The sequence below is a fragment of the Stegodyphus dumicola genome, chromosome 3 (assembly GCF_044657685.1).
Source record: "Stegodyphus dumicola isolate Sdum_Otavi_A_Nest chromosome 3, ASM4465768v1".
NCBI classification, from domain to species: Eukaryota; Metazoa; Arthropoda; class Arachnida; order Araneae; family Eresidae; genus Stegodyphus; species Stegodyphus dumicola.
Genome location: NC_140770.1, coordinates 197491532 through 197515206, shown reverse-complemented (window position 1 = coordinate 197515206; position 23675 = coordinate 197491532). Strand labels below are relative to the sequence as shown.

Here is a 23675-nt window from a genome sequence, read left to right as displayed (position 1 = left end):
TCAGACATGTGAGATTAGTCACACCAACACCATGGTTTCCAAGAAACAAACTTGAAAAAAAAAAAAAAGAAAAAGAAAAAAAGAAAAAGAAAAAAAGAAAGAAAGAAATATCTACCTTTTGTCACCAAAAAATTGTATCTCTCTAGTCATAATTCTGAATTATTGATAATGATGAGTTTACAGTTACCAGCTTGTGCAATATAAGAAAGCTAAGTAAAACCAGTATCCACTTGCAATCAAAATCATAAACTGAATGTTATGATAAAAGACCTCTACTCAAGACAGACATAAATTCAATATGGTCATCCAGGGTTCATAGCCACATTTAAGTTAAAAAAATAAGCACCTATAAGCACTTTTCAAGCACATTTTAAGAAAAAAAATAAGCACCTGTCTAATTACATTATACACAACTGCATAACCTTAAAAATTAGACTCGTAATTTAAAATATGAGAAATGCAGTATTTATTAAGAGAGAATAAGCATTACCTCAACCATGGAAAATAATTACTTTTTTTTTTAATTTTAAATAACAGTTCAATTTACAGAACTAGTTTACAATGAGAGAAAAAAAAAACTAAGCAGAACTAAACTATATTACACGATTTAATGATGAAATTTCAGTTCAAAATAAAGGAAATAAATAATAATAAGACATATTTATTCTATTTGCTTGGAACTTAATAATAAATACAAATTATTTTCCCACTCATATTGATATTTAACTAATTTAAATCTAAATTCTGAATATTTTCTAAATTTTCATCGTATATCAGTTTTCCTTTAACAGATATTGCAAGCAAAGTAATTTAAGTAAAAAAGAGGAACATTTCTGAAATCAGAAGACAGAAATTTGCTTCATGCTGTCATCCTTTAACAGTAAAAGCTTAACTACCCGCATACTTGAAAATTGGTGAATATTCTGACAGTCCAGCGTAACTTGAAAAAGAGGAGCGGAGGGGGGATAGACTGTAGCTGTTCTTTAGATTTTTCCGCTAAATAAATGCTTTTGACATTTCGATATGTGCATCATATAAAAACAAACCAACGGAACAGAAAAATATTCTGCTTTGCAAGCACAGTAAAACTCTTTTAAGTGTTCATAAACAAATCTCGGACCGAACATCAAAATTAATTACCTCTGCAAAATATCGCAAACGTTATTGCGCAACACGTGCGCCGTAATTCTTCCCTACATGATATTACGTAATCGGATTCAACGGCTGCCGGTATTGGGAGTATAAAGAACTAAATTAAGGAAAAGAAAGAGACTTACCAATCTGGGGTGTTTTTCATTCTAATTTTCAACAGACTGAGTTAAATTTCCAGAATAGAATCATTCTTCGCTTGGTTTGGTAGACCGCAAAACTTTTAGTCCCATTCAATCCAGATTGGAAAGTGACAAAAAAAAAAAAAAAAAAAAAAAAAAAAAAGGCCCGTTGCTTGTTTTGCAGCGAACTGTAACAGTTTCAATATTCGAGATTTTGCGGAGAAGGGGAGAACCTCCCAATCTTCATACTGTATAATGTATTGGCCAAAAAACTTAAATTATTTTGACTATTCGATTACTTTCCCTTTATTTAAGCCATTTTGAATATTATTCCTTAGAAAGCTAATCTGCGTTAAAACACAACCATTTTTGGAAGTTCTTCAGCAGTTACTGCAACTATGTTATTATAAACATTCATACATATACTCATAATATAAGCATAACGATCACGAGAATGCAAATTATTAAGATCTTGATAGAAATTCAAACGTGTGTAGTATTTGGGTGGGAGGAAAAGAATGCTGAATGTACCGAAATTTTCTACTGCTTTGGCAATTCTTTGACCAACAGAACGACGGGCACCTGTCTGTACTCTTTGCGCACACCAAAGGTTATGTTAATGCAGAGAAAGGGGGAAAAGCTATTTCCGGGAGTATGATTCACCATCTGACATTCCATATTAGGAAGAAAAGTTGTTTATTTAGTTTCGGCTTTGGTACGGGGGGGGGGGGAGGGATTGCACGTTCATTTAAAAAAAAAGCACCAAAAGCAAAAAATAAGCACTAAAAACAAAAAAATAACGGCTTTAAAGAAAAAGTAAGCACCTATAAGGGCCTTTATATTTTATTTTCAAATATAAGGACTTATAAGCACTTATAAGGACCGCTACGAACCCTGTCATCTAGAAAATAAAATTTGTAAATTACAAAACTCAATTTTATTGCTTCAAAGTTTATTAAAAGTCCTAGAAAGACAATGAAACACAACATTCCAAAAACGTTATGTCTTGTAATGATGTGTTTCCACATGTTGTTTCAAACACTTTTCTCTTTGTTCAGGGATTAAGGAACTTCTGAAGGAAAGCATAAGCTCCCAATTTAGAATATAACATTACAAATATTGATATTTTTGTAGTAAAAAAACTGGAGTTTCTGAAATTTTAGACTGGGAGGTTTCCCCGCTATGTGGCAACACCATTTCAAAGAAACACCAAACTGACTTTAATCCACTTTATAATGCAAGATTCAGGTTACTGAAATATTTGTAATACAATTCTGGTGTAAAATATAACAGCATTTGACAAGATATTCTAAATTTAATGTTCTTAGGCTAATTACATTTTTTAATTTTCTCACACTCTTATACTAAAAGAAACCTGAGTAGTGATTTGGTTTGGTTTGGTTTATTTAATTATGGCAAAGCACACTAGGGCTATCTGCCTAAGGAGAGGGATGCCTTCGTGGAGGACTTTCTATGGGAAACTGGCTCATATACACGTTACACATGGCAAAAACCATGAAAATGCCCATGCAGCCAGACCATTCGCGGGATTCGAACCTCGGACTGAACTACCAGTGTTCAGCGACTTTACCGCTCGGCCACTGGTGGGCTCCTGAGTAGTGAAGAAAACTTTTATAGTTATCAATGTACTTTTAAATACAATGAACACAGTATTTGAGTGGATAAACTTAGCAATGTACCAAGTATAGCAGTCAAATAAAATTAAACATAAATATCAATAAATTAAACATTATTTGTGAATCTTTATTAAAAATCTACAAACGTCTAAAGCAAATTAAGACAGCTCAATTTTATTTAATGTTAGGAAACAAATTCTTTAGTAAAGGGTAAAAATTAAAACCAAGAGATTTGGTATTCTACCAGGACAACAATGAAAAACTGGGATAGCTATTCATCATTCTGCATCTCAAAATTTCTTAGATATTCAAAAACTGCTAAAATGGGATTATATATCAATACATATTCAATACCGAGTGGAAAATACATTCCATTAAATAGAGTTTTCCTCCAATTGCAGCACGAGTAAAAGATTATGCACTATTTACAGAAAAAAAAGTGGTCTCTCCTCAAAATAAAGGGAAAAAATTGAGATATAAATGGAAAAGAGACTATTTGTTATCTCTCTAAAGTACTCTTTTGAAAAAGAAAAATATATCAGCTCACTTTAAAAGAGTTTATTATTGATTTCTCAGAAGAAGTGTAATAACTAGCAGTATTCCTTTATATCAGCAGTGAATTCACCACCCTACTCTACTTGATGATATACATCAACTGAAACAGGAATTTTTAATTCTTTTCAAAGAGGCAATAAAATAGTTAGATCACTTTGCAATTATATTCTTCTCAGTTTTACTTCTTAGAGATACAGAATGGCTGAGTCTGTCAAAGACTGAAAATGCAGATCTATTTATTCCTTTGTAAATTACCTATAAACATAGCTTCAATTGAAAATAAACCTTTACAAACATTTAAAATTTTATCACTACTTTTGAAAACATTATGCAATATTTCATCTTAACCTTTTTTGACCAGACTAAAAATTGCAACTTCAAACAGATTAAGTATTTAATTATAAGAGGTATTTGTCACAAATGAATAAAAAACACTACATATAATGCTGCATATGAATACACTTACATACATTTAAACTATGAGTAGCCTTACTAGACTGTTTCCATCTAGTCATGATTTAGAAATATACAACACAAATTTATATATATAAATATATATATATACACAAGTAACTTAAGTATATATTGATATTTCAGCTTGAAAATACAGCTATTTAAGCTTGATGATACAGCTAAAGAAAATAATATAATCTCCACTGCTTATGCCTTGATAATATAATAGTAGTTGTATATTTAAAAATCAAAATGTTAAAAACTACACATATAGCTCCTTTGCTAATATGTCTTTTCACATAGTTACCAAAAAATAAGTTAATTTATAAAGTAAGTACTCTAGCAGAAAAAAATAAATAAATAAATAAATAATATCATTGTGCTCTGAGATTTAAATTGCCCAAACTTTTTATCTAAACTTAGATTCTTACTGATTATTTATACTCATGTAATTTACATTCTCTGGTGGAACAGACTAAACACTAAAAAAGTAAAGAAAAATTAAAGAAAGAAAAGAACTGCAGAAAAGATTCAAAACATAACATGTTAATAAAAATAAAGTATACAGTACTATATGCCACTTAATGATTGTACTAATTAACTGCTCATTTGCAATATTATACTGTTAATATAGGTTCTGATGACATAGGTCTACCATGGAAAAGGTGGGTGGAAATACAGCAAAATTATAAAATCTTATTATAAACAATAAATTTTATAAATATCAGAATCACATACAAATTTATATAATAAAATAATAGAATTCATTACATGAAAAGTGCACTTACCAACCATTGTTTTTTTTTGGTGAAGTATCTTTCCACAAAACCTCAGCAAGCCATTTTCTGAGATTCTGTTTTGATTTTCGATTTGTCAAATCATGAACTAATATTATACCTAAAATTTAAAACCATATTTTAAAACTCAGCTTTTCATTCTGAAAGGAAAAAAGATTACACATTTAATATTTTCAAAGGTGGAAAGAAATGAAATAAGAACAAATTATACTGCTACTGTAATTTACAATATAAAAGAGTAGATTTCACCCCTACACCATTATTCATCTAGCACTAACAGTACATGGTGGTCTGAAAGTCATTGATGAATTTAAAATTATAAATACTGGACAGATGGACACAATGAATGTGGTTTGCATCAAAATAAATTGCAACGAGAGCAGTTTGGGAAAAGTGGAGAAACAGTTAATTCAAAATTTCCCCAATATAAAGTATAATAAGGATCACAGAAAAAATGGCACTGAAAATAGAGTGGTTGGTGGTGTAGTAAAAGCAGGGCATGGGAGGCTATCATACCCTGGGTGGCACTCGCAGATGGGTGCCAAATGGTCACCTAGACAAACAAATTTCCCGGAAAATTTTGATTGATTTCTGGAAAATATATTTTAAATTAAAAATGATTGTAATATAATTAATTATTTCCTTTTTTAATCTGTCTGATAAAAAATGTTATGAATAACGTTTGCAACAAATCAATCAAATATCTTCATATGCAAAACTTTCTTTCTTTCTGAAAACTTTATTTTTCTAAATTAGTGGAATATTTTTATTTTTCTTATGAAATGCACATACAGCTCACGCTTATTATTTTAAAATGATAACAAACAACACACTATAGTCTTTTATTATATTATAAGCCCTTCGATCTTAAACAATTATTAATTTGTAAATCAAAATGTTATGATAATGCAACTGCGGTGTCAGGTCTTATATTTAGTGCTGAACAAAGAATTATGGACAAAAATAATGAAGCATTATTTGTAAACTGCGATAATCACTCACTAAATTTAGTAGGAGTTACAGCAAAGCAAGATCCAGTTGTTGTAATATGTTTTGGAATAACTGAAAACATATAGCTCTTTTGCTCACATTCAATATTATGATGGAAATTAAAAAATGCTTTTAAGAAAACTTGGAACAAGATGGAGTGCCAGAGAACAAGCAGTTAGTGTTTCTGTCGATCGGCTGGAAGAATTAGTACAGCTATAAGAAAAATTAGCAGTGGACAGTTCTAACACAAATGACACCAGAAATGAAGCGACAATTTATTGCAAAATACACTGAATTTTAATTTCATAACTTAAGTCCATTTCTGGCATAAACTCTTGAGGAGAACTTGTGTGCAGCTCAGAGTATAAGATTCTAAAATAAATTTTAGAGAAGCATTGTATGATCTTGAACCATTAGCAACCAAACTCGCAAAAATTCAAGATGAGATCTGCGAAGAGGCAATAGAAAATGATAAGTCTTTTTGTGAAAAAAGGGGTATTGATACAACAATCCATGTTAAAAGATGCCGAAAAGTGCCCGGAGAATCAGCTAGAGATGTTGGCCTTTCCACAGAATGCGAAATTTCCCGCATTATGATAAGCATTCCTAATCATCTGCACCAGGAAATAAGTACATGATTTATACGATTAAGTGTTCTTGATTCTAAATTTGATATTTACGGGACGTTGAAAATTTCTTGAACAAGGATAATGTTGATAACGATCATGAAAAGAATCATAAAATTTGGGTGAATTTTATAATATCGATTTGGCGGATCTTTCTTTTTTAGGTTCCACGTATAAGTCGAGCCCCTACTTTGAAATTTGATTTTTCTTCTTAATATTGTCGACTTATATGTAGTTATATACAGCATATAAATATGTAAAATGAATAATATCTTTTTGATTAATTCTAGATGAATGTACATCTGATTTTTCCACTGACAGAGACAGATTTCTGAATCCATTCTAGTCTTGATTTAACTACACTTTTTGTCCCAAATTTAAAGCCTAACCTGAGACCGTTATCCCAAAAAACTGTATAGATTTTCTAGAGTTTAGGTAGTGACTATAATATATATTATAGAGTATTTTACGACAGATACTGCATTTTATTATTATTTGTACTATATTCTTACTACAAGTATATTCTACATATTATATTAGTAAATGTTTCTTGGAGGATGTGCAAAACAGGTGTGCCCCGGGCATATGTTATGCTCACTAAAAGACTGCAAGTGGTACCTCGGTATATGTCCTTAATTCTTTTCAATTCTTCGACCTACAACAAACAAATATTTTCAATAAAAAATTTAAAAAATCTGAAAGCTTTCAGATTTTATTACAAAGGTGCTTTTTTTAACATTTTGTGTGCTACCTTTATTTATTAAATATCATGTTCTTTGCACTTAAATCGCATAAAATTCAATATTTAAAAACAGCATATCATTAGAATTCTCAAGCACTTCTCAAGCATGCTAATTAAAAAGCCTTATAAAATTGTTAGTATTGGGAGAAAAAGTACTGAACAAAGTGACAAATGTTCTTAAGATCAAAACGGCACCAATGGACGTTCTAATGTTAATATTTAAAAGCCTCAGTTAACACAATTAAAATTAGGATAAAATAATTTACATAAGAAAACTTTATTATTTATCATTCCAAATATTTGGTTAATGTAAGGTTAACATCCAACTCGAAAATTACATATGTCTAATGTTATAAGGACAAACTTACCATGGAAGGAATTATAAAATACAGCTCTGCTGTTTCTATGACTGCTGGAACCTCCAACATCCCACAGTTCTACAAAATAAGTCTTCTGAAAAGGTGTTCCTTCTTTATATTCATGAAGCTAAAATTTAAGAAGAAACAAATATGTACTTGATACACATGAAAAATAGAGAATCAGAAGATTCTATACATAGGTAAATTTGGTGCTAAGTTTCTATATTCTACATTAGTTTGCCAATCAATACATTTTTATTTGGAAACATTTTTGTGAAATTTACTAAGCATTCTATAGAATGTCACTACCATGTTCAAATGATTAATTTACTTTAAAAAAAAAACATGAAAAATATTCTTAACCAAGAATATAATTTATTTTGGAACATAATAGATAAAACTATAAGAACACCAGCAGAAGCTGGTATTCTTATAATCTGATGAATCTTATAATTTGAAGAATTTCCAGATCAACGTAATTTAATACTTGTAATATCCACACATTCAATAGAGGATTTTTATACATAAAAAATTGTGAAATATAATTTTTTTCTGAAAAAAACATCATGTATGCATTACCTTTACTTCAACAGAACATCCAATTGTCCATGAAGGGTTAGTGATTGCTTCAAAATGGCAGATCAGATGAACCAAAGAAGATTTCCCAACACCTAATAAGGATATCACACAATTAAATTTTATTTTCTACCACAAAATATATCTTGATCATACATTAAAAAATTAAAGGGTTCAAAAATCATATTAAAGCAGCATCAAACAATGTGAGCAAGTAAAATTCACATATTTAAAATTACATTGGCCCATTCAGTTTTACTGGTGCTTTTGCAAATAGCCTGCCCATCTTATCAGATGAAACTGACCTTGCTGCTTCACTCTTGTGTTCTCTCATTTCTGCACTCCTCCTCTCACTCTTCATAAAACTGTGTTATTTCTTAGAAAGACTACCCAAATAAATGATAAGGTAATTGGATGTTCTTTTAGCATCCAAGCACCTGTAGCTTATTTCTAATAAATCCATATATGTCATCTTAAGTCTGTCCAAGTCACTACAGAATTATACAATATACATATATATACTCATATATTTTAATGTTTTGCTTCATATCAGATGAGCAAGATAATTTCTTATAGCAAATTCACAATTTTGCATAAATTCAGCATTCACTTATTTCTCACTCCTCTGGTACATGTAGACACAAATGTAGATATTCTGCTATATTATTCATTTCAAATGATAGATGAATAAAAGAATTTAATGCATTGCTTTCTTTATTAGAAGCATATACAATACAATACCATAAACAATAAGATAATTTAAATTAATGTTTGCTATTTAAATACAAAGATATTCTGAAAAATCGCTAACCCTGTCAAAACATCAGTTTATTTATGACATCAAACACATGACACATTAAATAAAGAAATTAACAGTAATTTCCTTAAACAGACTACCAAGTCCTAATTTAAATATATACTCAGGAAGAAAGACAGTTATAGAAAGCACACAGTTTAAAAGTAGATCAAATTCAAAAACTGCATTTTTGATTATTTCTTTGCTGATTCTAACAGCAGATCTGCAACAAAGAATACTGATTTTGGTAGGTGAGACACCACAATCAGATTTAACCCTGAATTCTGCAACCATTAAAATCTGACCAAAAATCAGGGCAAAATAAAATCTCTTGAGAAAAACACGAAAAAAAAAAGTTTTTTAAATGAAAGCATTTTAAAAGTTTCTGAATAACTAAACTGTCATGAGTATGATATTATTTGATATAATTTTTCATTATAAAATTTTGAAGATAATACTGTAATACAGGTACAACATGTATCGAAATTAGGTACAATTCTATTATCCAGACTGTAACAAATCAGCAAACTACTGTTGACATCAAACGATGCAAAAACAGTTACAGTAACTCTATCACAAGGAAAATAATAGCAAATAACTATGTAAGAATATTATTTTAATTTAGATGAAAGATTAATTTCATATATTATTTTTTATTACAATCTATAAAAATAAAACAACTAAGTATAACTGAAATCAAATGCAGGCATAAAATTTTTTCTCTTTCTTTCTTTCTGTGTGTATAAATATCTCCACACCAATTTCCATAAATAAGATTCGAGGTGCTGTAGAGCAGTGTCCTGATAGTGTTTTATTATGCCATTTAGCATTACCCCAATGCCACTCTATTGTTTGTGTATGACACTTGCCTCCCAGATCCACAAATCATTCTTGTGCTTAATAGTAAAATGTTCAAAGCCAGCATCCTGCAATTTATTCGACTTACATGCTTTCCACCAATCGGTATAAATAATGATTACTTCTACAGTACTTTTTTTCATAACATTTAAAAAATTTTCACCTATCAGTTTGGAAAAGCGACCAAAAAAAAAAAAAAAAATTCAGTTGCTTCTCTGCACTATTCACCCAAAAGTCATCATGGCCAATGAAATTTTTTCTTCGAGTGAAAAGGCTTTCATCTTCTTCAATAATTTCGTCATCTCCACAATTTTTTCAAAATCAACTGATTTTTCAAAGTAATCAAATATGTTTTTCAAATTCCTGCGCTAGCCAGATAACGCTAACAATTACATAAATTCATAGACCAATTAATAAAAAAACGAAGATTAAAGAAAACATTTCAGAAAAAGGGAATATAATTCCACTTATAATAATTAAAAAATTTTTAATTAAGGTTTCGTTTTATAGCACTCACCCGAATCTCCAACCACCAAAATTTTTACTTTTTCTATTGAAGCCATTCTAAATAAATTTTAATAAGTTTTCTTTTTCCTCAACGCTATGTAAACAACATTTCACTTTTCTAGCCCTTAAAGTCAACAAACCGACTTGATAAACAATAGTTGCCAGCTCCAAAATTGAAATATATTCGAAGCGAAGAAAGTCGGAGCAAAAGTCCTTTAATGTGTCTTTTGTCCTTAATAATGTAGTTCTAGTGATTATTAAAATACTATAATCTTTAATTTTTTTATATTTAGGTGAATCTTATATTTTAACTTTGTCACAGTACCTATTAATCAAAGAACTTTGCTTCAGGTTGAACGGTTTTCTGGCATCAAGGATAAGGCGCGAGAATCTAATTTTAACCGATATTTGTTTTTTCAACCAGGTATTTATTTCTGTAGTCTATGTGAACACAATTTTTTTATGTGTGTAGATGTTGATGAGTTATTTGGCGCCTTTATTTACATACTTATTTAAATGAATTTGTTATTAAAGTTTAAATGATTTTGCCCTACGTTTCTTTGGAATTGTTGTTTGTGTTACCATTTTGATCTAGCATTCTTTTTTCCTTAGTTTTAAAATTTTTTATCTTATGAGGTAATAATAGTTTTAATGAATTTAATTTTAAATTCTTCAGATGCAAAACTCCGTTTTTTATAATTTTTTAAAGTATCTTTCTAAGTTCATTAGCATTTTCAATTTAGTGTAGACTAAGTGTAAGGATATTTGTCTTTAAAGGCTTTAATAAATAATCGTAATTAATACTGCATACTGGATTTTCTTCGTTATTATTATTTTCTTGCTATCATCTCCATTTTAAATTTGTATTATTATACTTGTATACCCATTGTATTATTATACTTGTATTAAAACCTCTCTTTCATTGCTGTTTTTTAGAGTTTAAATTTTTTTCTGTGAAACCTGATTTTTGACAGATTGACATAATATGTGTCAAATATTGATGTAAGTGTTAAAGATGAGTTTTAAATGAATGTAAAGTAGTTTCTAGAATAAATTTACTGTATCTCATACTTTTTGAATGTATTGAACTTTCAATTTATATATATATATACATTTTTTCCCCCTTTAAACAGGATGGGTAGTGAAGCAAACATATTTTATTCGGACAAATATTCTGATGATAAATATGAATATAGGTAGGTAATATTAACTATTTCATTTTTGACAAAAGTTTGGTTGTGATATTGATTATGCTTAAATTTGTATAGAGAGATCAAGTCTATACAATGAACTATTATCAACTAAAATGAGGCTAATAAAAATGCTCTTAAATAATACTATAAAACACTAAAATACCAACAAAAAATTATATTATTCACCTTAATAAATCCAAGTGCAGTATTCTGTGCTGAATAACCAAGTTGCTCACAAAATGTAAGGTAAATTCCTTAAATATAGACAGAAATAAGTTTTAAACTATTTTTATTGTGCACATTCTTAAGTAGAAAAAATATAGACCTTGATGGATTCAGAAAGTTTGGCATACATTTCTATAGAAATACTTATCAGTTACACATAGTATAATTACTCAACAACAGTTTAACCCAGTAGTTCACAACCTTTTTTATCCCATGCAACCCTTTGCTGGTGATCATTCTCCCCATCCAAAACTTGAAAAATACAAATACATTTATATAAATTATTTTAAATATGTTTTTTAAACTAAACAAGAAGTATAGAAAATGTTGAATAGTTTTTTATATTCATAAACTAAAACTAAAACTTAACAGGTAAATAAAAGGCTGACTGCATCCCTTTCCTGAACTACACTCTGGTTTAACTCTCTGAGCAGCACAGATTTTTGGATCCATCATGAAGACCTGTATTTAAACAGTCTTTATTAGCTAAATTTGTATATTTCTTTATTTTAGTCTCTATTTTCATAATCTTGCATTTATATTATAAAAGAAAGTAAAAAAGCAAAATATCTTAACTAATATGTACCAGGTGACAAAAAAAATCTTATGACCAGATAAAAGCTGATCATGACACTCTGAGGGTTAAACTGATAAAAAAAGATTTGTACAATTCCGTTACTGGCACTGTACGAAACTGAAGCAAAAATATATATTAAAAGGTGCCTTTTTAAGGTTGTAGGAAAAAATGTCACCCGGAAAAAAGGGAAACGGAAAGAATGTCCCCGGAAAATAAGGAACGGAAAAAATGTCACCCTTCGTTTGCAATGGAAAATATAAGGCATGTTTAGAAAGATTGCCAAGCTGGGTGATAAAAGTTTTATCTTATTCTTAAAACCTCCCTCAAGACAGCCCGCTATAACCCTGCCCGTTAAATCAGAATTTGGCAGGTTCACCCAACTCTAATCAGCGACATTATTTGGCGAGATTTTAGAGTTCCTTTTTTTTCCATTCCTTATTTTCCGAGTGACATTTTTTCCGTTCCTTATTTTTCGGGGACATCCTTTCCGTTTCCCTTTTTCCCGGGTGACATTTTTTCTGCACACCCTTTTTAATCACAAATTGCTCAGTTGCCATTGAAATACTAGCTTAATTTTTAAATTATTTGATCTAACAATTTGGAAATTGCCCAAGGACAAAAAGTCTACAGCATAATTTTTTCAAAGAAAATGCATCATTCATGATAGAAAATTATGCTCAAAGAATCACAAGATGAATTTTTTTAATTTATAACTCAACAGCGAAATGGTATTGCAAGAAAGAATCCTGCTGTCCTGAATGGACTAAGAACACAAAACTGGTTCAAAGAATTAAAAATCCCCTTTCCTTACAGTTGTGCTTTCCTCTGTTTTTGTTGTCAGGAGATGATATTTATTGAACTTTTTGAGCTCCAACTGAAGATGAACCACAATGTAACTATGTTGACAGTTGGCAGATGTAAGGAAATTATTGAAGTGAACAAGCTCAGTCAAAGAAAAAGCAATGTTGGTTGTATTCTTCTGCCCTTCTTCCTGTGGGTTTTCGGGGAATTATGCAAAGAATCGATTGAATATTTTTTAGTCGCTGTTCTAAATCAGTCGGCCGAAACTTTGCTGAAGTGTGGAAGGGGGGACAAAAAATAGATATTGTGCTGAAAATCCTCTTGAGAGGTTCGTAGCGGGGGAAGAGGAGTGGAAGTCCTGATATGTTTCCCTTTAAAACTGGTGCAGAAGCTTAACAGTTAGCTAAGTTTAGCAACACCTCGATCACCTGTGGTACTAGAGATGCTGGCCTACCTTCTACCCGTATGTGAATGTCATAAAGGAAGCATTATTTATACCAATAGCTGGCAGGACATTCACCACTAATTTCTTCTCATTTCTTGACTGGGTTGATCTTTGGATTATGGTAACTTGGAGAAAATTTGGCGACCAACTCTGCTACAGCAACCCTCTATTTTTTTTTCGCCTCCATTTTGTCTTCACGAAGTAAAGACATGTTTCTTTTCTTTTTATTTACTGAACACTTTTTCCAACAATCTACTAGCCGAATTACACTTATGCTAGAAATTTTATGTAACAAAACTGCTTAATCATGACAAATATTAACTGCAAAATTGGGAAAAGGTGCACAATCGCAAACTCCTTGCGCATTTTTCAGAATAGCACATACACATAAACCATTTATACGTCGACTTATTTTTACTTAAAAAAAATCCCAGAATTGCACAAAAATGGCATTGCACACACTCTTAACTTTATCCATCAACACTGCTATTTTCTCATAAATTGCAAAAATTTGCACGAAAACGCAAAAAAATTCTGTGAATCTTTAAACTCGGTAAAAAGCACATATATGAAATTACCTGATCACGAAAAAGTATATACCCTTTCCAAGGATGAACATTTCCACGTATAAAATAAATAAAATATCCAAAAACTTTTATCACTAAATTATCTATTATATTATAAACGTCACCAACTAATTCATACCGCAAACATTAGAAATGGTTACAAATACTTAGTGTCAAATATTTAAATTACTTCCATGCACGTTTACTTCAACTGAAATGTATACCAAATTCCTACAAACATATAATTCACAAAATAACTATCATTTAATTAAATTTAAAAACACTACTTAAAATATAAATAAGCACATACATTAAATTAATAAAAATTAGCTTACAATCCTAATTACTTTAAACTAAATCATTGCCAAAAACTTTTACCTCTAAATTATCTATTATATTATAAACGTCACCAACTAATTCATACCGCAAACATTACAAATGGTTACAAATACTTAGTGTCAAATATTTAAATTATTTCCATGCACGTTTACTTCCACTGAAACGTATATACCAAATTCCTACAAACATACCCTTCTAAAATGATGAACATTTCTGAAATGTATACCAAATTCCTACAAACATAAAATTCACAAAATAACTATCATTTAATTAAAATATCACTAAACCATGTACATGTCGACTTATTTTTACTTAAAAAAAAATCCCAGAATTGCACAAAAATGGCATTGCACTCTTCACTATATCCATGTACACTGCTTTTTTCTCATAAATTAGGAAAATTTCACGAAAATGCATGAAAATTTTGTGAATCTTTAAATGCGGTAAAAAGAACATATATGAACATTTCTGAAATGTATACCAAATTCCTACAAACATAAAATTCACAAAATAACTATCATTTAATTAAAATATCACTAAACCATGTACATGTCGACTTATTTTTACTTAAAAAAAATCCCAGAATTGCACAAAAATGGCATTGCACTCTTCACTATATCCATGTACACTACCATTTAATTAAAACTATCATTTAATTATCTATCATTTAATTAAAATATCACTAAACCATGTACATGTCGACTTATTTTTACTTAAAAAAAAATCCCAGAATTGCACAAAAATGGCATTGCACTCTTCACTATATCCATGTACACTGCTTTTTTCTCATAAATTAGGAAAATTTCACGAAAATGCATGAAAATTTTGTGAATCTTTAAATGCGGTAAAAAGAACATATATGAAATTACCTGATCGCGAAAAAGTATATACCCTTCTAAAATGATGAACATTTCTGAAATGTATACCAAATTCCTGCAAACATAAAATTCACAAAATAACTATCATTTAATTAAAATATCACTAAACCATGTACATGTCGACTTATTTTTACTTAAAAAAAAATCCCAGAATTGCACAAAAATGGCATTGCACTCTTCACTATATCCATGTACACTGCTTTTTTCTCATAAATTAGGAAAATTTCACGAAAATGCATGAAAATTTTGTGAATCTTTAAATGCGGTAAAAAGAACATATATGAAATTACCTGATCGCGAAAAAGTATATACCCTTCTAAAATGATGAACATTTCCACGTATAAAATAAATAAAATATCCAAAAACTTTTACCTCTAAATTATCTATTATATTATAAACGTCACCAACTAATTCATACCGCAAACATTACAAATGGTTACAAATACTTAGTGTCAAATATTTAAATTATTTCCATGCACGTTTACTTCCACTGAAACGTATATACCAAATTCCTACAAACATATAATTCACAAAATAACTATCATTTAATTAAATTTAAAAACACTACTTAAAATATAAATAAGCACATACATTAAATTAATAAAAATTAGCTTACAATCCTAATTACTTTAAACTAAATCATTGCTAATAACAATTTTCCAATAATACGATATTACTTTATTTACTCCTTACATTTAGAACAATGCATAAAAATAATATCCTCAAATAATTAAAAATACTAACTTACCTAATCTGCGAATTTTTCCTCCATATTTCCTCCACTAAATAAAAAGCAAAATTCTCTTTATCACGATGCCTAAATAGCCATTCCGAATTCACTTTAGTTAGGGCCATGGAATCCAAAAATTAACCAACATTGTTTCACACAACACAGAATAAAGCTAAATACAAAATTTCCAGATTTCCCCCCTTTTCCGATTAAAGAACTGTAATTCGTCCATTAATGTCACATGACATATCTCATGATCTCTCATTTCCCTCACACAAAATAATGCATAATCGGAACTGAGTACTTCCGGTACTTCTCACATTATTACCAAAGTCCTAGGTAGTAACCTTTATCGCCTCCAAAATGTCGCCAAACTACCAGTTACCATATTCCAAAGATCAGCCCTTGACTGATAAGCATTTACTTTCTACTATTGGCAGGAGTATCCAGAGAAGACCTGATTTGGTCTAGTAGTCCCTAATCAAAAGGTATAAATATCAGCAAACCATGTTAAATCGTTTTGGAATCATTAGAAAAAGCATTACTTGCTTTCTTTAATGTCCATAAATTTATGTTTAGTACTAAAGTGTCTGGTCAGTTTAGAGTTGGTAATGTTGTTTTTGTAAATGGTGACTGCTTCTTTAGGAATTTGTGGAAAATAGATAATAGAAACTTATCCTGGCAGAAATGGTAACGTTTGCTCCTGTCTCGTGAAAACTCAAACTGGTAACTTAAAGAGATCAGTGCAATTTTGAGAAGTGTATAATTATTAGTAAAAGGTAACTGTGCAATAATTTGAATTGTGTTGTAGAGCATATTTATTATTTATTGATTATTGATAAATGTGATTTTGTGGAGTTGTCTAATCATGGCGAATTTTGATTTCAATATAAGCGATTCATGTTACATATTTAGTAACTAATTCTATAAGTTGCTAGTAATGTACTCAAGCATCTCTTGATGTTGAAGTACTTTTGTAGTGGCATTAGTTTTTTTTAACCAGGAAAGATGAAAAATAGTAAACGCCCTCGCCGGAAATCAAGCCATGGACCTCTGGAATTCCGGCCCAGCGTGCAGAACCACTGCACCACGAAGGACGCTAGGAAAGTGGGAGAAATACCTTATGTACGCCCCTTTTTGAAGGGTGACTAGGGTTTTAGGGGACCTAGTCGCCAAATCCTGGTTGTGGAGAATCGTCATCCACAACCCTTTTAGTTCGTGTGTCACTTGTAGAGTCATTAGGTTAATTGGAAGCAGAAAAGATGAAAAATATGCAACCGCCTTCGCCGGGAATCAAACCACGGGCTCTGGAATATCGGCCCAGCGTGCTACCATTACACCATGAAGGCACGCTAGGGAAGTGGGAGAAATACCTTATATACTCCCCTTTTTAAAGGGTGACTGAGGTTTTAGGGGACCTAGTCACCAAATCCTGGTTGTGGAGAATCATCATCCACAACCCTTTTAGTTCGGGCACCACTTCTACAGTCATTAGGTTAATTGGAAGCAGAAAAGATGAAAAATATGCAACTGCCTTTGCCGGGAATCGAACCACGGACCTCTGGAATACCGACCCAGCATGCTACCTTTACACCACGAAGGCACGCTAGGGAAGTGGGAGAAATACCTTATACATTAACATAAAAGTAAATAGAGAAGATCCAACCTTGGCTATGTTTATTTAATGTGTCACTAGTATTGTCAAAGATTCCAAAGCGTGACTAATGATTTTGATAGGTGCAAATGTAAAGTTTTTATAACTAAAAAAATGCGTGACCTTTGATCATTTAAAGAAGTAAAGATTTTCTTCATCATCTATTGATTAAATAAAAGAGCATGGATGACACTAGCACTAAAATATATATGTCTCACTTTTTGTATTGTATGTATTAAATCATTGCCATATCTATGTATTTTAAAGTTCTTTATGCATGTACTGAAGTGCTTGGATTACTAGCAAAAAAAACAAAATGATACAATTATAAACGATGTGAAAATCTTCAGAATAACATTAGGCAACTTTTTACAGTTTAAGCAAATAAAGTCTTTTTGAAGTTGGAAAGACTAAATTAATTCCTAATGGAAAATTATCCAGTATTTTTAGGAAGTCTTAAAATTTTTATTTGTATCGTTCTAGACATGTCATGCTTCCTCCTGACATTGCTGAACTTGTCCCGAGGAATCATTTAATGACAGAAACAGAATGGAGAAATATTGGTGTTCAGCAGTCGCTTAATTGGATACATTATATGGTTCACACTCCAGGTATATTAGTTAAAAAATTTTTTTTGCAATTGTATTTCCGTATGTGAACATTCTAATAATACCATAATAATTAAAAAATAATACAGGTACAATAGTTTTAAACTTTTATATGCAACAAAATAAATATGTCAGGAATTTCTTAATAGATAATGGTAATTTTCCAAGACTGGTACTCCAAAAAGTAAAACTTGAGAATTTTTGGAAAAAACTTAGGATTTTTTTGTATAGTGGACCTTGCTGCTAAGGTCTGGAAGGAATATGGAAGCTAAACATTTATTCATATCATACAAAAACTTATCCCTTATATCAAAAAGAAAGAAGGTTTTGCTATTTGAAGAGACAATCGAATCTGGCCTTACTGAAATCATTTCTAGCATTCAGGATCTTCAAAACATAAATGAAAAAAGTATAGCTGCAATAATAAGGGCTATGAAAAAAGATTTTGTCATGATCAAAGTAAATGCTAAAGAAATCAAGGTAGGTAAAAGTTTACAATTGGGTGCCCCCCCTTTTTTGGGGGGAGTGATTCTTTTTTGACGTCAGGAAGGCACAATTTCAAGATGGCCACTACACAAAACCAAAGAATTGCACAAACTCTGTGTCCATGTACACATCGATCTGTTTTAACTTAAAAAAACACTAAAGTCTCAAGGGACATTCTGATTATCTGCATCAACACTGAAAAGTTACAAAAAACGTTGATAAGGCAATGCACTGTTCCCAAAAGGATTTATGAGGCATTCTGATTATGTGTATAACAGTTTGAGTACTCATGGATTTGCACTTCTGAAATTCAACTGCTATATTTATGATTACTAGTTCTTTTTGCATTGAGTATATTTGTCTCTATCACAATGAATCGTAACTGCACTGTGAAGCTTGCCAACTGATGAAACAGGAATCATTGCATTTCTTCAGATATGTGGCTTTTCAGCAAAAAATGAAGAATGCAAAAATTTAAATTCTGGGAGGTTGTTCTTCTTTAATGGCTGAACTTTTTAGACCATAATTCTTTGTCGTCCCATTCGCTGTGTGCACATAACTTTCTTTAACATTTTTCATGCGAGAAAAGCTTTTCCTCTTCAGTTAACTGGTGTCATGACATCTCTTTATTTGAAAAGTGATTTGATGAAAAATTTAGGTTTGAGATTAATAGCCCTTTCAAGCAAAAAAGTCTATGTAACTTTCATTCTTATAATAGCATGTAAAACTTTAAAACATTTTAAAACCTATAAAAGTTTATTTTCTTCACTATGCAAGACATTTTTTGGGAGGAGGTATGTTAATTAGCATAGATAATCAGGTGTTAAGTATACTGAAGCGCATGTTATTTTGATTAGTATTTACATTTGAGCTATTTGCTGCCCAAATCGATTAACTCCACGTTTTTAAATATCTTAAATTTAAATATTAAAGCACTCAGGTTCAATCATAGCTTTTTCAATTTATAATACATTTCTCAAATAATAAAGATTAGCACCATTAGATGACTTTTTTTTTTTTTTTTTTTTTTTTTTTTTTTCCCCCATTGAATAATAAATTATTTCAGAAGCCATTTCGATTAATTCCGTACCGTAATGTGAGTTTTTGCAACAATCCAACTCAAATTCAGTAGCACATGCAGAATGAAAATGATAAATTTAGTGCCATTTTATCACAATTAAAGCAAAATAAATTAATCGGTCACAGTTTAACTGTTGCGGAATTAAGTGTTATGATTAATTATTATAAAGAATTATTTAAATTAGATAGTTATTTTTAAGAAAATAAATATTGTAGCATAATGAGATGAATGAGACTAATAGCAATTTGGATATGTAAAACAGTAAATCATCCGATGGTTCTTCGATGTGATTTATTAACAGAAAGTCTGGCTCAAGAAAACAGTAGTATTTTTCTCCGGATTGCAACAGTAAAACTATTACAACAAACACATTCAGGAGGAAAAAAGAAGTTGTAATCCTGACAACTGGGCCTGAAATTTACAAAAGCATAAGAGAACAAAAGATTTGGCATACAGGAATAGAGATGGAAACTTAATACCTGCAAAAAACATTTGTCCATTTAATATGCAAATTTCATCAGAAGGTCAATCAAAAAATTATTTTGGATGAGAGAGAAAGAGAGAGGCTGCCATGAAGGCATTTTATAATATACATAGTCAACTCAAGTAAATATTTTCTTAAGAGGTTGTATTAAAGAAATAAAAAGAAGATGCCCCACAAATAACACTACAGATCTAAGATGACATTCCTTTACATCATGGAGGTAAGAAAGGAAGGAGTGGCCAACTGGCAGTAGAAGTGAAGCACTGCTTCGAAGCTTCGGTCACCAGATGTGGTGTTCTTTGTTTTCATTCAGAAGCTCGCTTGACAGTGTCCTGATAGTATTTCGACACACGACAGTTCCATACAAATCGAAAAGGGCACACTTTCGTATGAAAGAAATATCCATAATGTGATGGATAATAGCAATTTGCAGAGTTGCCAACTCTCCTGATTTAGGTGGGAGACTCCTGATTTTCGACCACTCTCCCGCCAACCCGATTTACAATATATTTCTCCCGACGTTTTCTTATTCTTAAAATTTCTCACGATTTTTATGGAACTTGGCTTAATACTTCGTTATATGAACAAAAAATTTTTGAACAGATTTCCTGTGTTACTTCATTTAGTCATGGAACATGATGATATTGATGTTGCCACTGATAATATTGCAGTTGTAATTTTGCAGATTACAATTAGAAAACTTGGATAAAGTTATAAAATCAGCTAGGATTGACACCTAGTGGAGTTTAATTGGAAAACTGAAAGGAGCTGATGAAATTTTAAAATATAGTGAACTGTCTAGAATTATGTTGGCCATCTTGACAGCTCCCCATAGTAATGCAGAGTGTGAGAGGATTTTCAGTGTTGTTGCGAAAACGAGGACTAAATTTAGATCTAATATTAGTGATGACACATTAGAAAAACTTTTATTAGCGAAAGCAGGCCTACGTGGCAATTGCTATGAACAAAATTATCAAGTTTCTTTCTTAACGAAAGCAAAATTTGCCACTGTTCAAAAACTGATTAAAGTGTCTTTTGTACAAAAGCCATTTGTACAAAAACTGATTAAAGTGTCCTTTTTTTTTTTTTTTTTTTTTTTTTATGATGCAAGTAATATAAAAATGTTCTTTATATGTAAGGCATTTTTGTGTTGCTTCCATTTAATAATTATTAAATTATTTAAATTTTATTTGCTTGCATTTAATAAATATTAACTATTTAAAGTTAATTCATTATTAAAAACTATATTTTTATCATTTAAAAAGTCTTTTTAACATTGTGAAAAATCTCCTGATTTTTGAGTGTCATAGGTTGGCAAGTATGAATTTGTATAGTTTAGTGACATTTACGCAAAAATCACATCTTGGTTCTTTTTTGATAACTAACAACAGCGATTTTGATTATGAATTTGTTTTATAAAATTCTAAGCTGTTAAACTACAAAAATATAAATTTTAACAAAAATGTTATGCTTAAAGAATGAAAAATACCTTTCGGTACCTTTAAAATTGTATATGTCTTTCGATACCCTTGATAGAGTATTCGCTACTTTTATTTTATGTTTCAAACGCCAAAATGTTTTAAATAAAATAAATTTTTTCACATCCATATATTATTGTAACATGTACCTTTTAAAATTTTTTAGAGGAGGGGATTTACTGCTGCTCATTTTAAACTCATCATTTAAATTTTATATATCTGAAAAATAATCCCTTTGGGCTTACTTATTTGGGTTAATTAAAAATAAAATATAGTGAATGCACAGAAATTAAAGATTTGCACATGCCGGAAATGAAAAGTATGAAATATGTATGGGTATTTATGCGTGTGCTTGCAAAAAGCATGTATCTGCCTTTAACAAAATACATAAATATTCATTAAATTATTTATAAATGTATTTGAAATGAAGAATTTATTCATTTATAAACAACTGTGAAGAAATCTAATTATTAAATGTATCTAATTTATAATGATTATAAATGTTATCTAAATATATAATAACATTAATATTGAATTGTAAACATAAATTGAAATCCTGTTCACAAATACATTATAAAACTATTTAAGCAAGAATTGTTTGTACTGGAGGCATTGTAAAGCAAATGCTATGAGATGCGCACTTAAGAAAGTAATAAAGAGTTTTGGAATATGTATTGTTGAAATTAATGGTAAAAAAATCTGATAAGTATAATTAAAAGAATTATTCCCCTTACATTTTATAATAACTCGGTTACAAGTTTTAATAATACTTAAAAAAAATAGTTATTTTATTCTCTTTCAGAAATGTTCAGAGAAAGTTAAGTACTATTTAAAGTATTTCGCTAATTTCTAATAATTCTCTAATTTAAAATGAACCAAATAGAGCATTAATTATAAATTGACTTGTATTTTTCAATTTAAAAGATGCCTCAGAAGCCAAAAAATCATGTCATATTTAAGAAAGTATTTTAGGAAGAAGCTTTATAAATAGAAAAGAAATAATGCATAATTTTAATATTAATAATACAATAAACTTTGATCTTAATTTTTGTACCCTAACTGAATAAAATTGAATTACCTTAAATTTTTTTTCTAATATAATTAACGAAAACTTGTGAAAATATTTCATTCAAATTAAACCATTCTGAGAAAACTGTTCTGCGAAAAGTATAGCATTTAATTCCATTCAGAATGAAATGTTGTTTAAAAATATGTTGTTTTCATATATTTAGGACTCTGAAGTGTTGTAGAAAAAGAAAATATATACATTTATATGTATATTTACGACGTAATTACAAAATATTTACATCCAATCGCGTCAAAACCCATTGAACTTAATGGTAAATGACCCAATGTTTTGGTCACCACGTAGGGATCGCCAGTGCTTCAGAGCAGGGTACGGGAGAAACCTGTTTAGGGCCACTCCATCTTACTTCCTACCTCCATGCTTTACATATTATTTTCGAAAAGACTGACATGATTTTTCCATTGTTACAAGCAATAAAGTAGATGAAACAAATGTTATAAAACATCCAGGCTAGACTAGTCACTACACTAGAGCTCATAAGCCAAGATGACAATACTTAAACTGGCTTAAATATTAAGAAAAGGTCTGAACTATATGTCAAACGCTGCGAAAAGAAAAATGCTGTACCAATGAAAGAAAAATATCACTACAGTCAAAAGTCTTTAATCCAGAATGATCTATAATCCGGACCTCAAAGCTACAAACCTTCTGCGCATGCGTTCACGCATGTGCATAATACCTTTATGCATGCGTATTTAATGTATAACGGACAGTATAAGCTAAGCTGAAATTATCTAATTATCTATTTCAGTTAATGTTGCAGATTGCGTTGTTCCTTTATATTCTAATTGAATCCTGCTTATTATTTTTTGCAGAGTGTTAGAGCAGTTTTATAAAAGTAAGTGTGAACTTTCGATTATGTCAAAAAGAATTTCC

General features: G+C 30.2%; 2 protein-coding genes across 3 annotated transcripts in view; one reads left to right on the top strand and one right to left on the bottom strand.

The window, feature by feature from the left end:
* Positions 1 to 10324, bottom strand: part of LOC118196374 (rab-like protein 3) — a 33657-nt gene extending 23333 nt beyond the window's left edge. Inside the window, exons 1-4 of the mRNA XM_085813732.1 lie at positions 10178 to 10324; positions 8010 to 8101; positions 7440 to 7557; positions 4705 to 4813 (exon numbers count right to left, since the gene is read on the bottom strand). Coding sequence (XP_085669858.1) covers positions 4705 to 4813; positions 7440 to 7557; positions 8010 to 8101; positions 10178 to 10223 — 365 coding nt within the window. The 5' untranslated portion in view covers positions 10224 to 10324. The remainder of the gene's footprint in view (positions 1 to 4704; positions 4814 to 7439; positions 7558 to 8009; positions 8102 to 10177) is intronic.
* A 121-nt stretch (positions 10325 to 10445) lies between these two features.
* LOC146998237 (cyclin-dependent kinases regulatory subunit-like) overlaps positions 10446 to 23675 on the top strand; it is a 34529-nt gene continuing 21299 nt past the window's right edge. The window contains exons 1-3 of one of the 2 annotated variants that reach the window (XM_085813734.1): positions 10446 to 10591; positions 11301 to 11363; positions 18059 to 18186. In XM_085813734.1, coding sequence (XP_085669860.1) covers positions 11302 to 11363; positions 18059 to 18186 — 190 coding nt within the window. In that variant the 5' untranslated portion in view covers positions 10446 to 10591; position 11301. Of the gene's footprint in view, positions 10592 to 10655; positions 10804 to 11300; positions 11364 to 18058; positions 18187 to 23675 lie in introns of those variants that run through there. The other variant, XM_085813733.1, reaches the window with a different exon arrangement.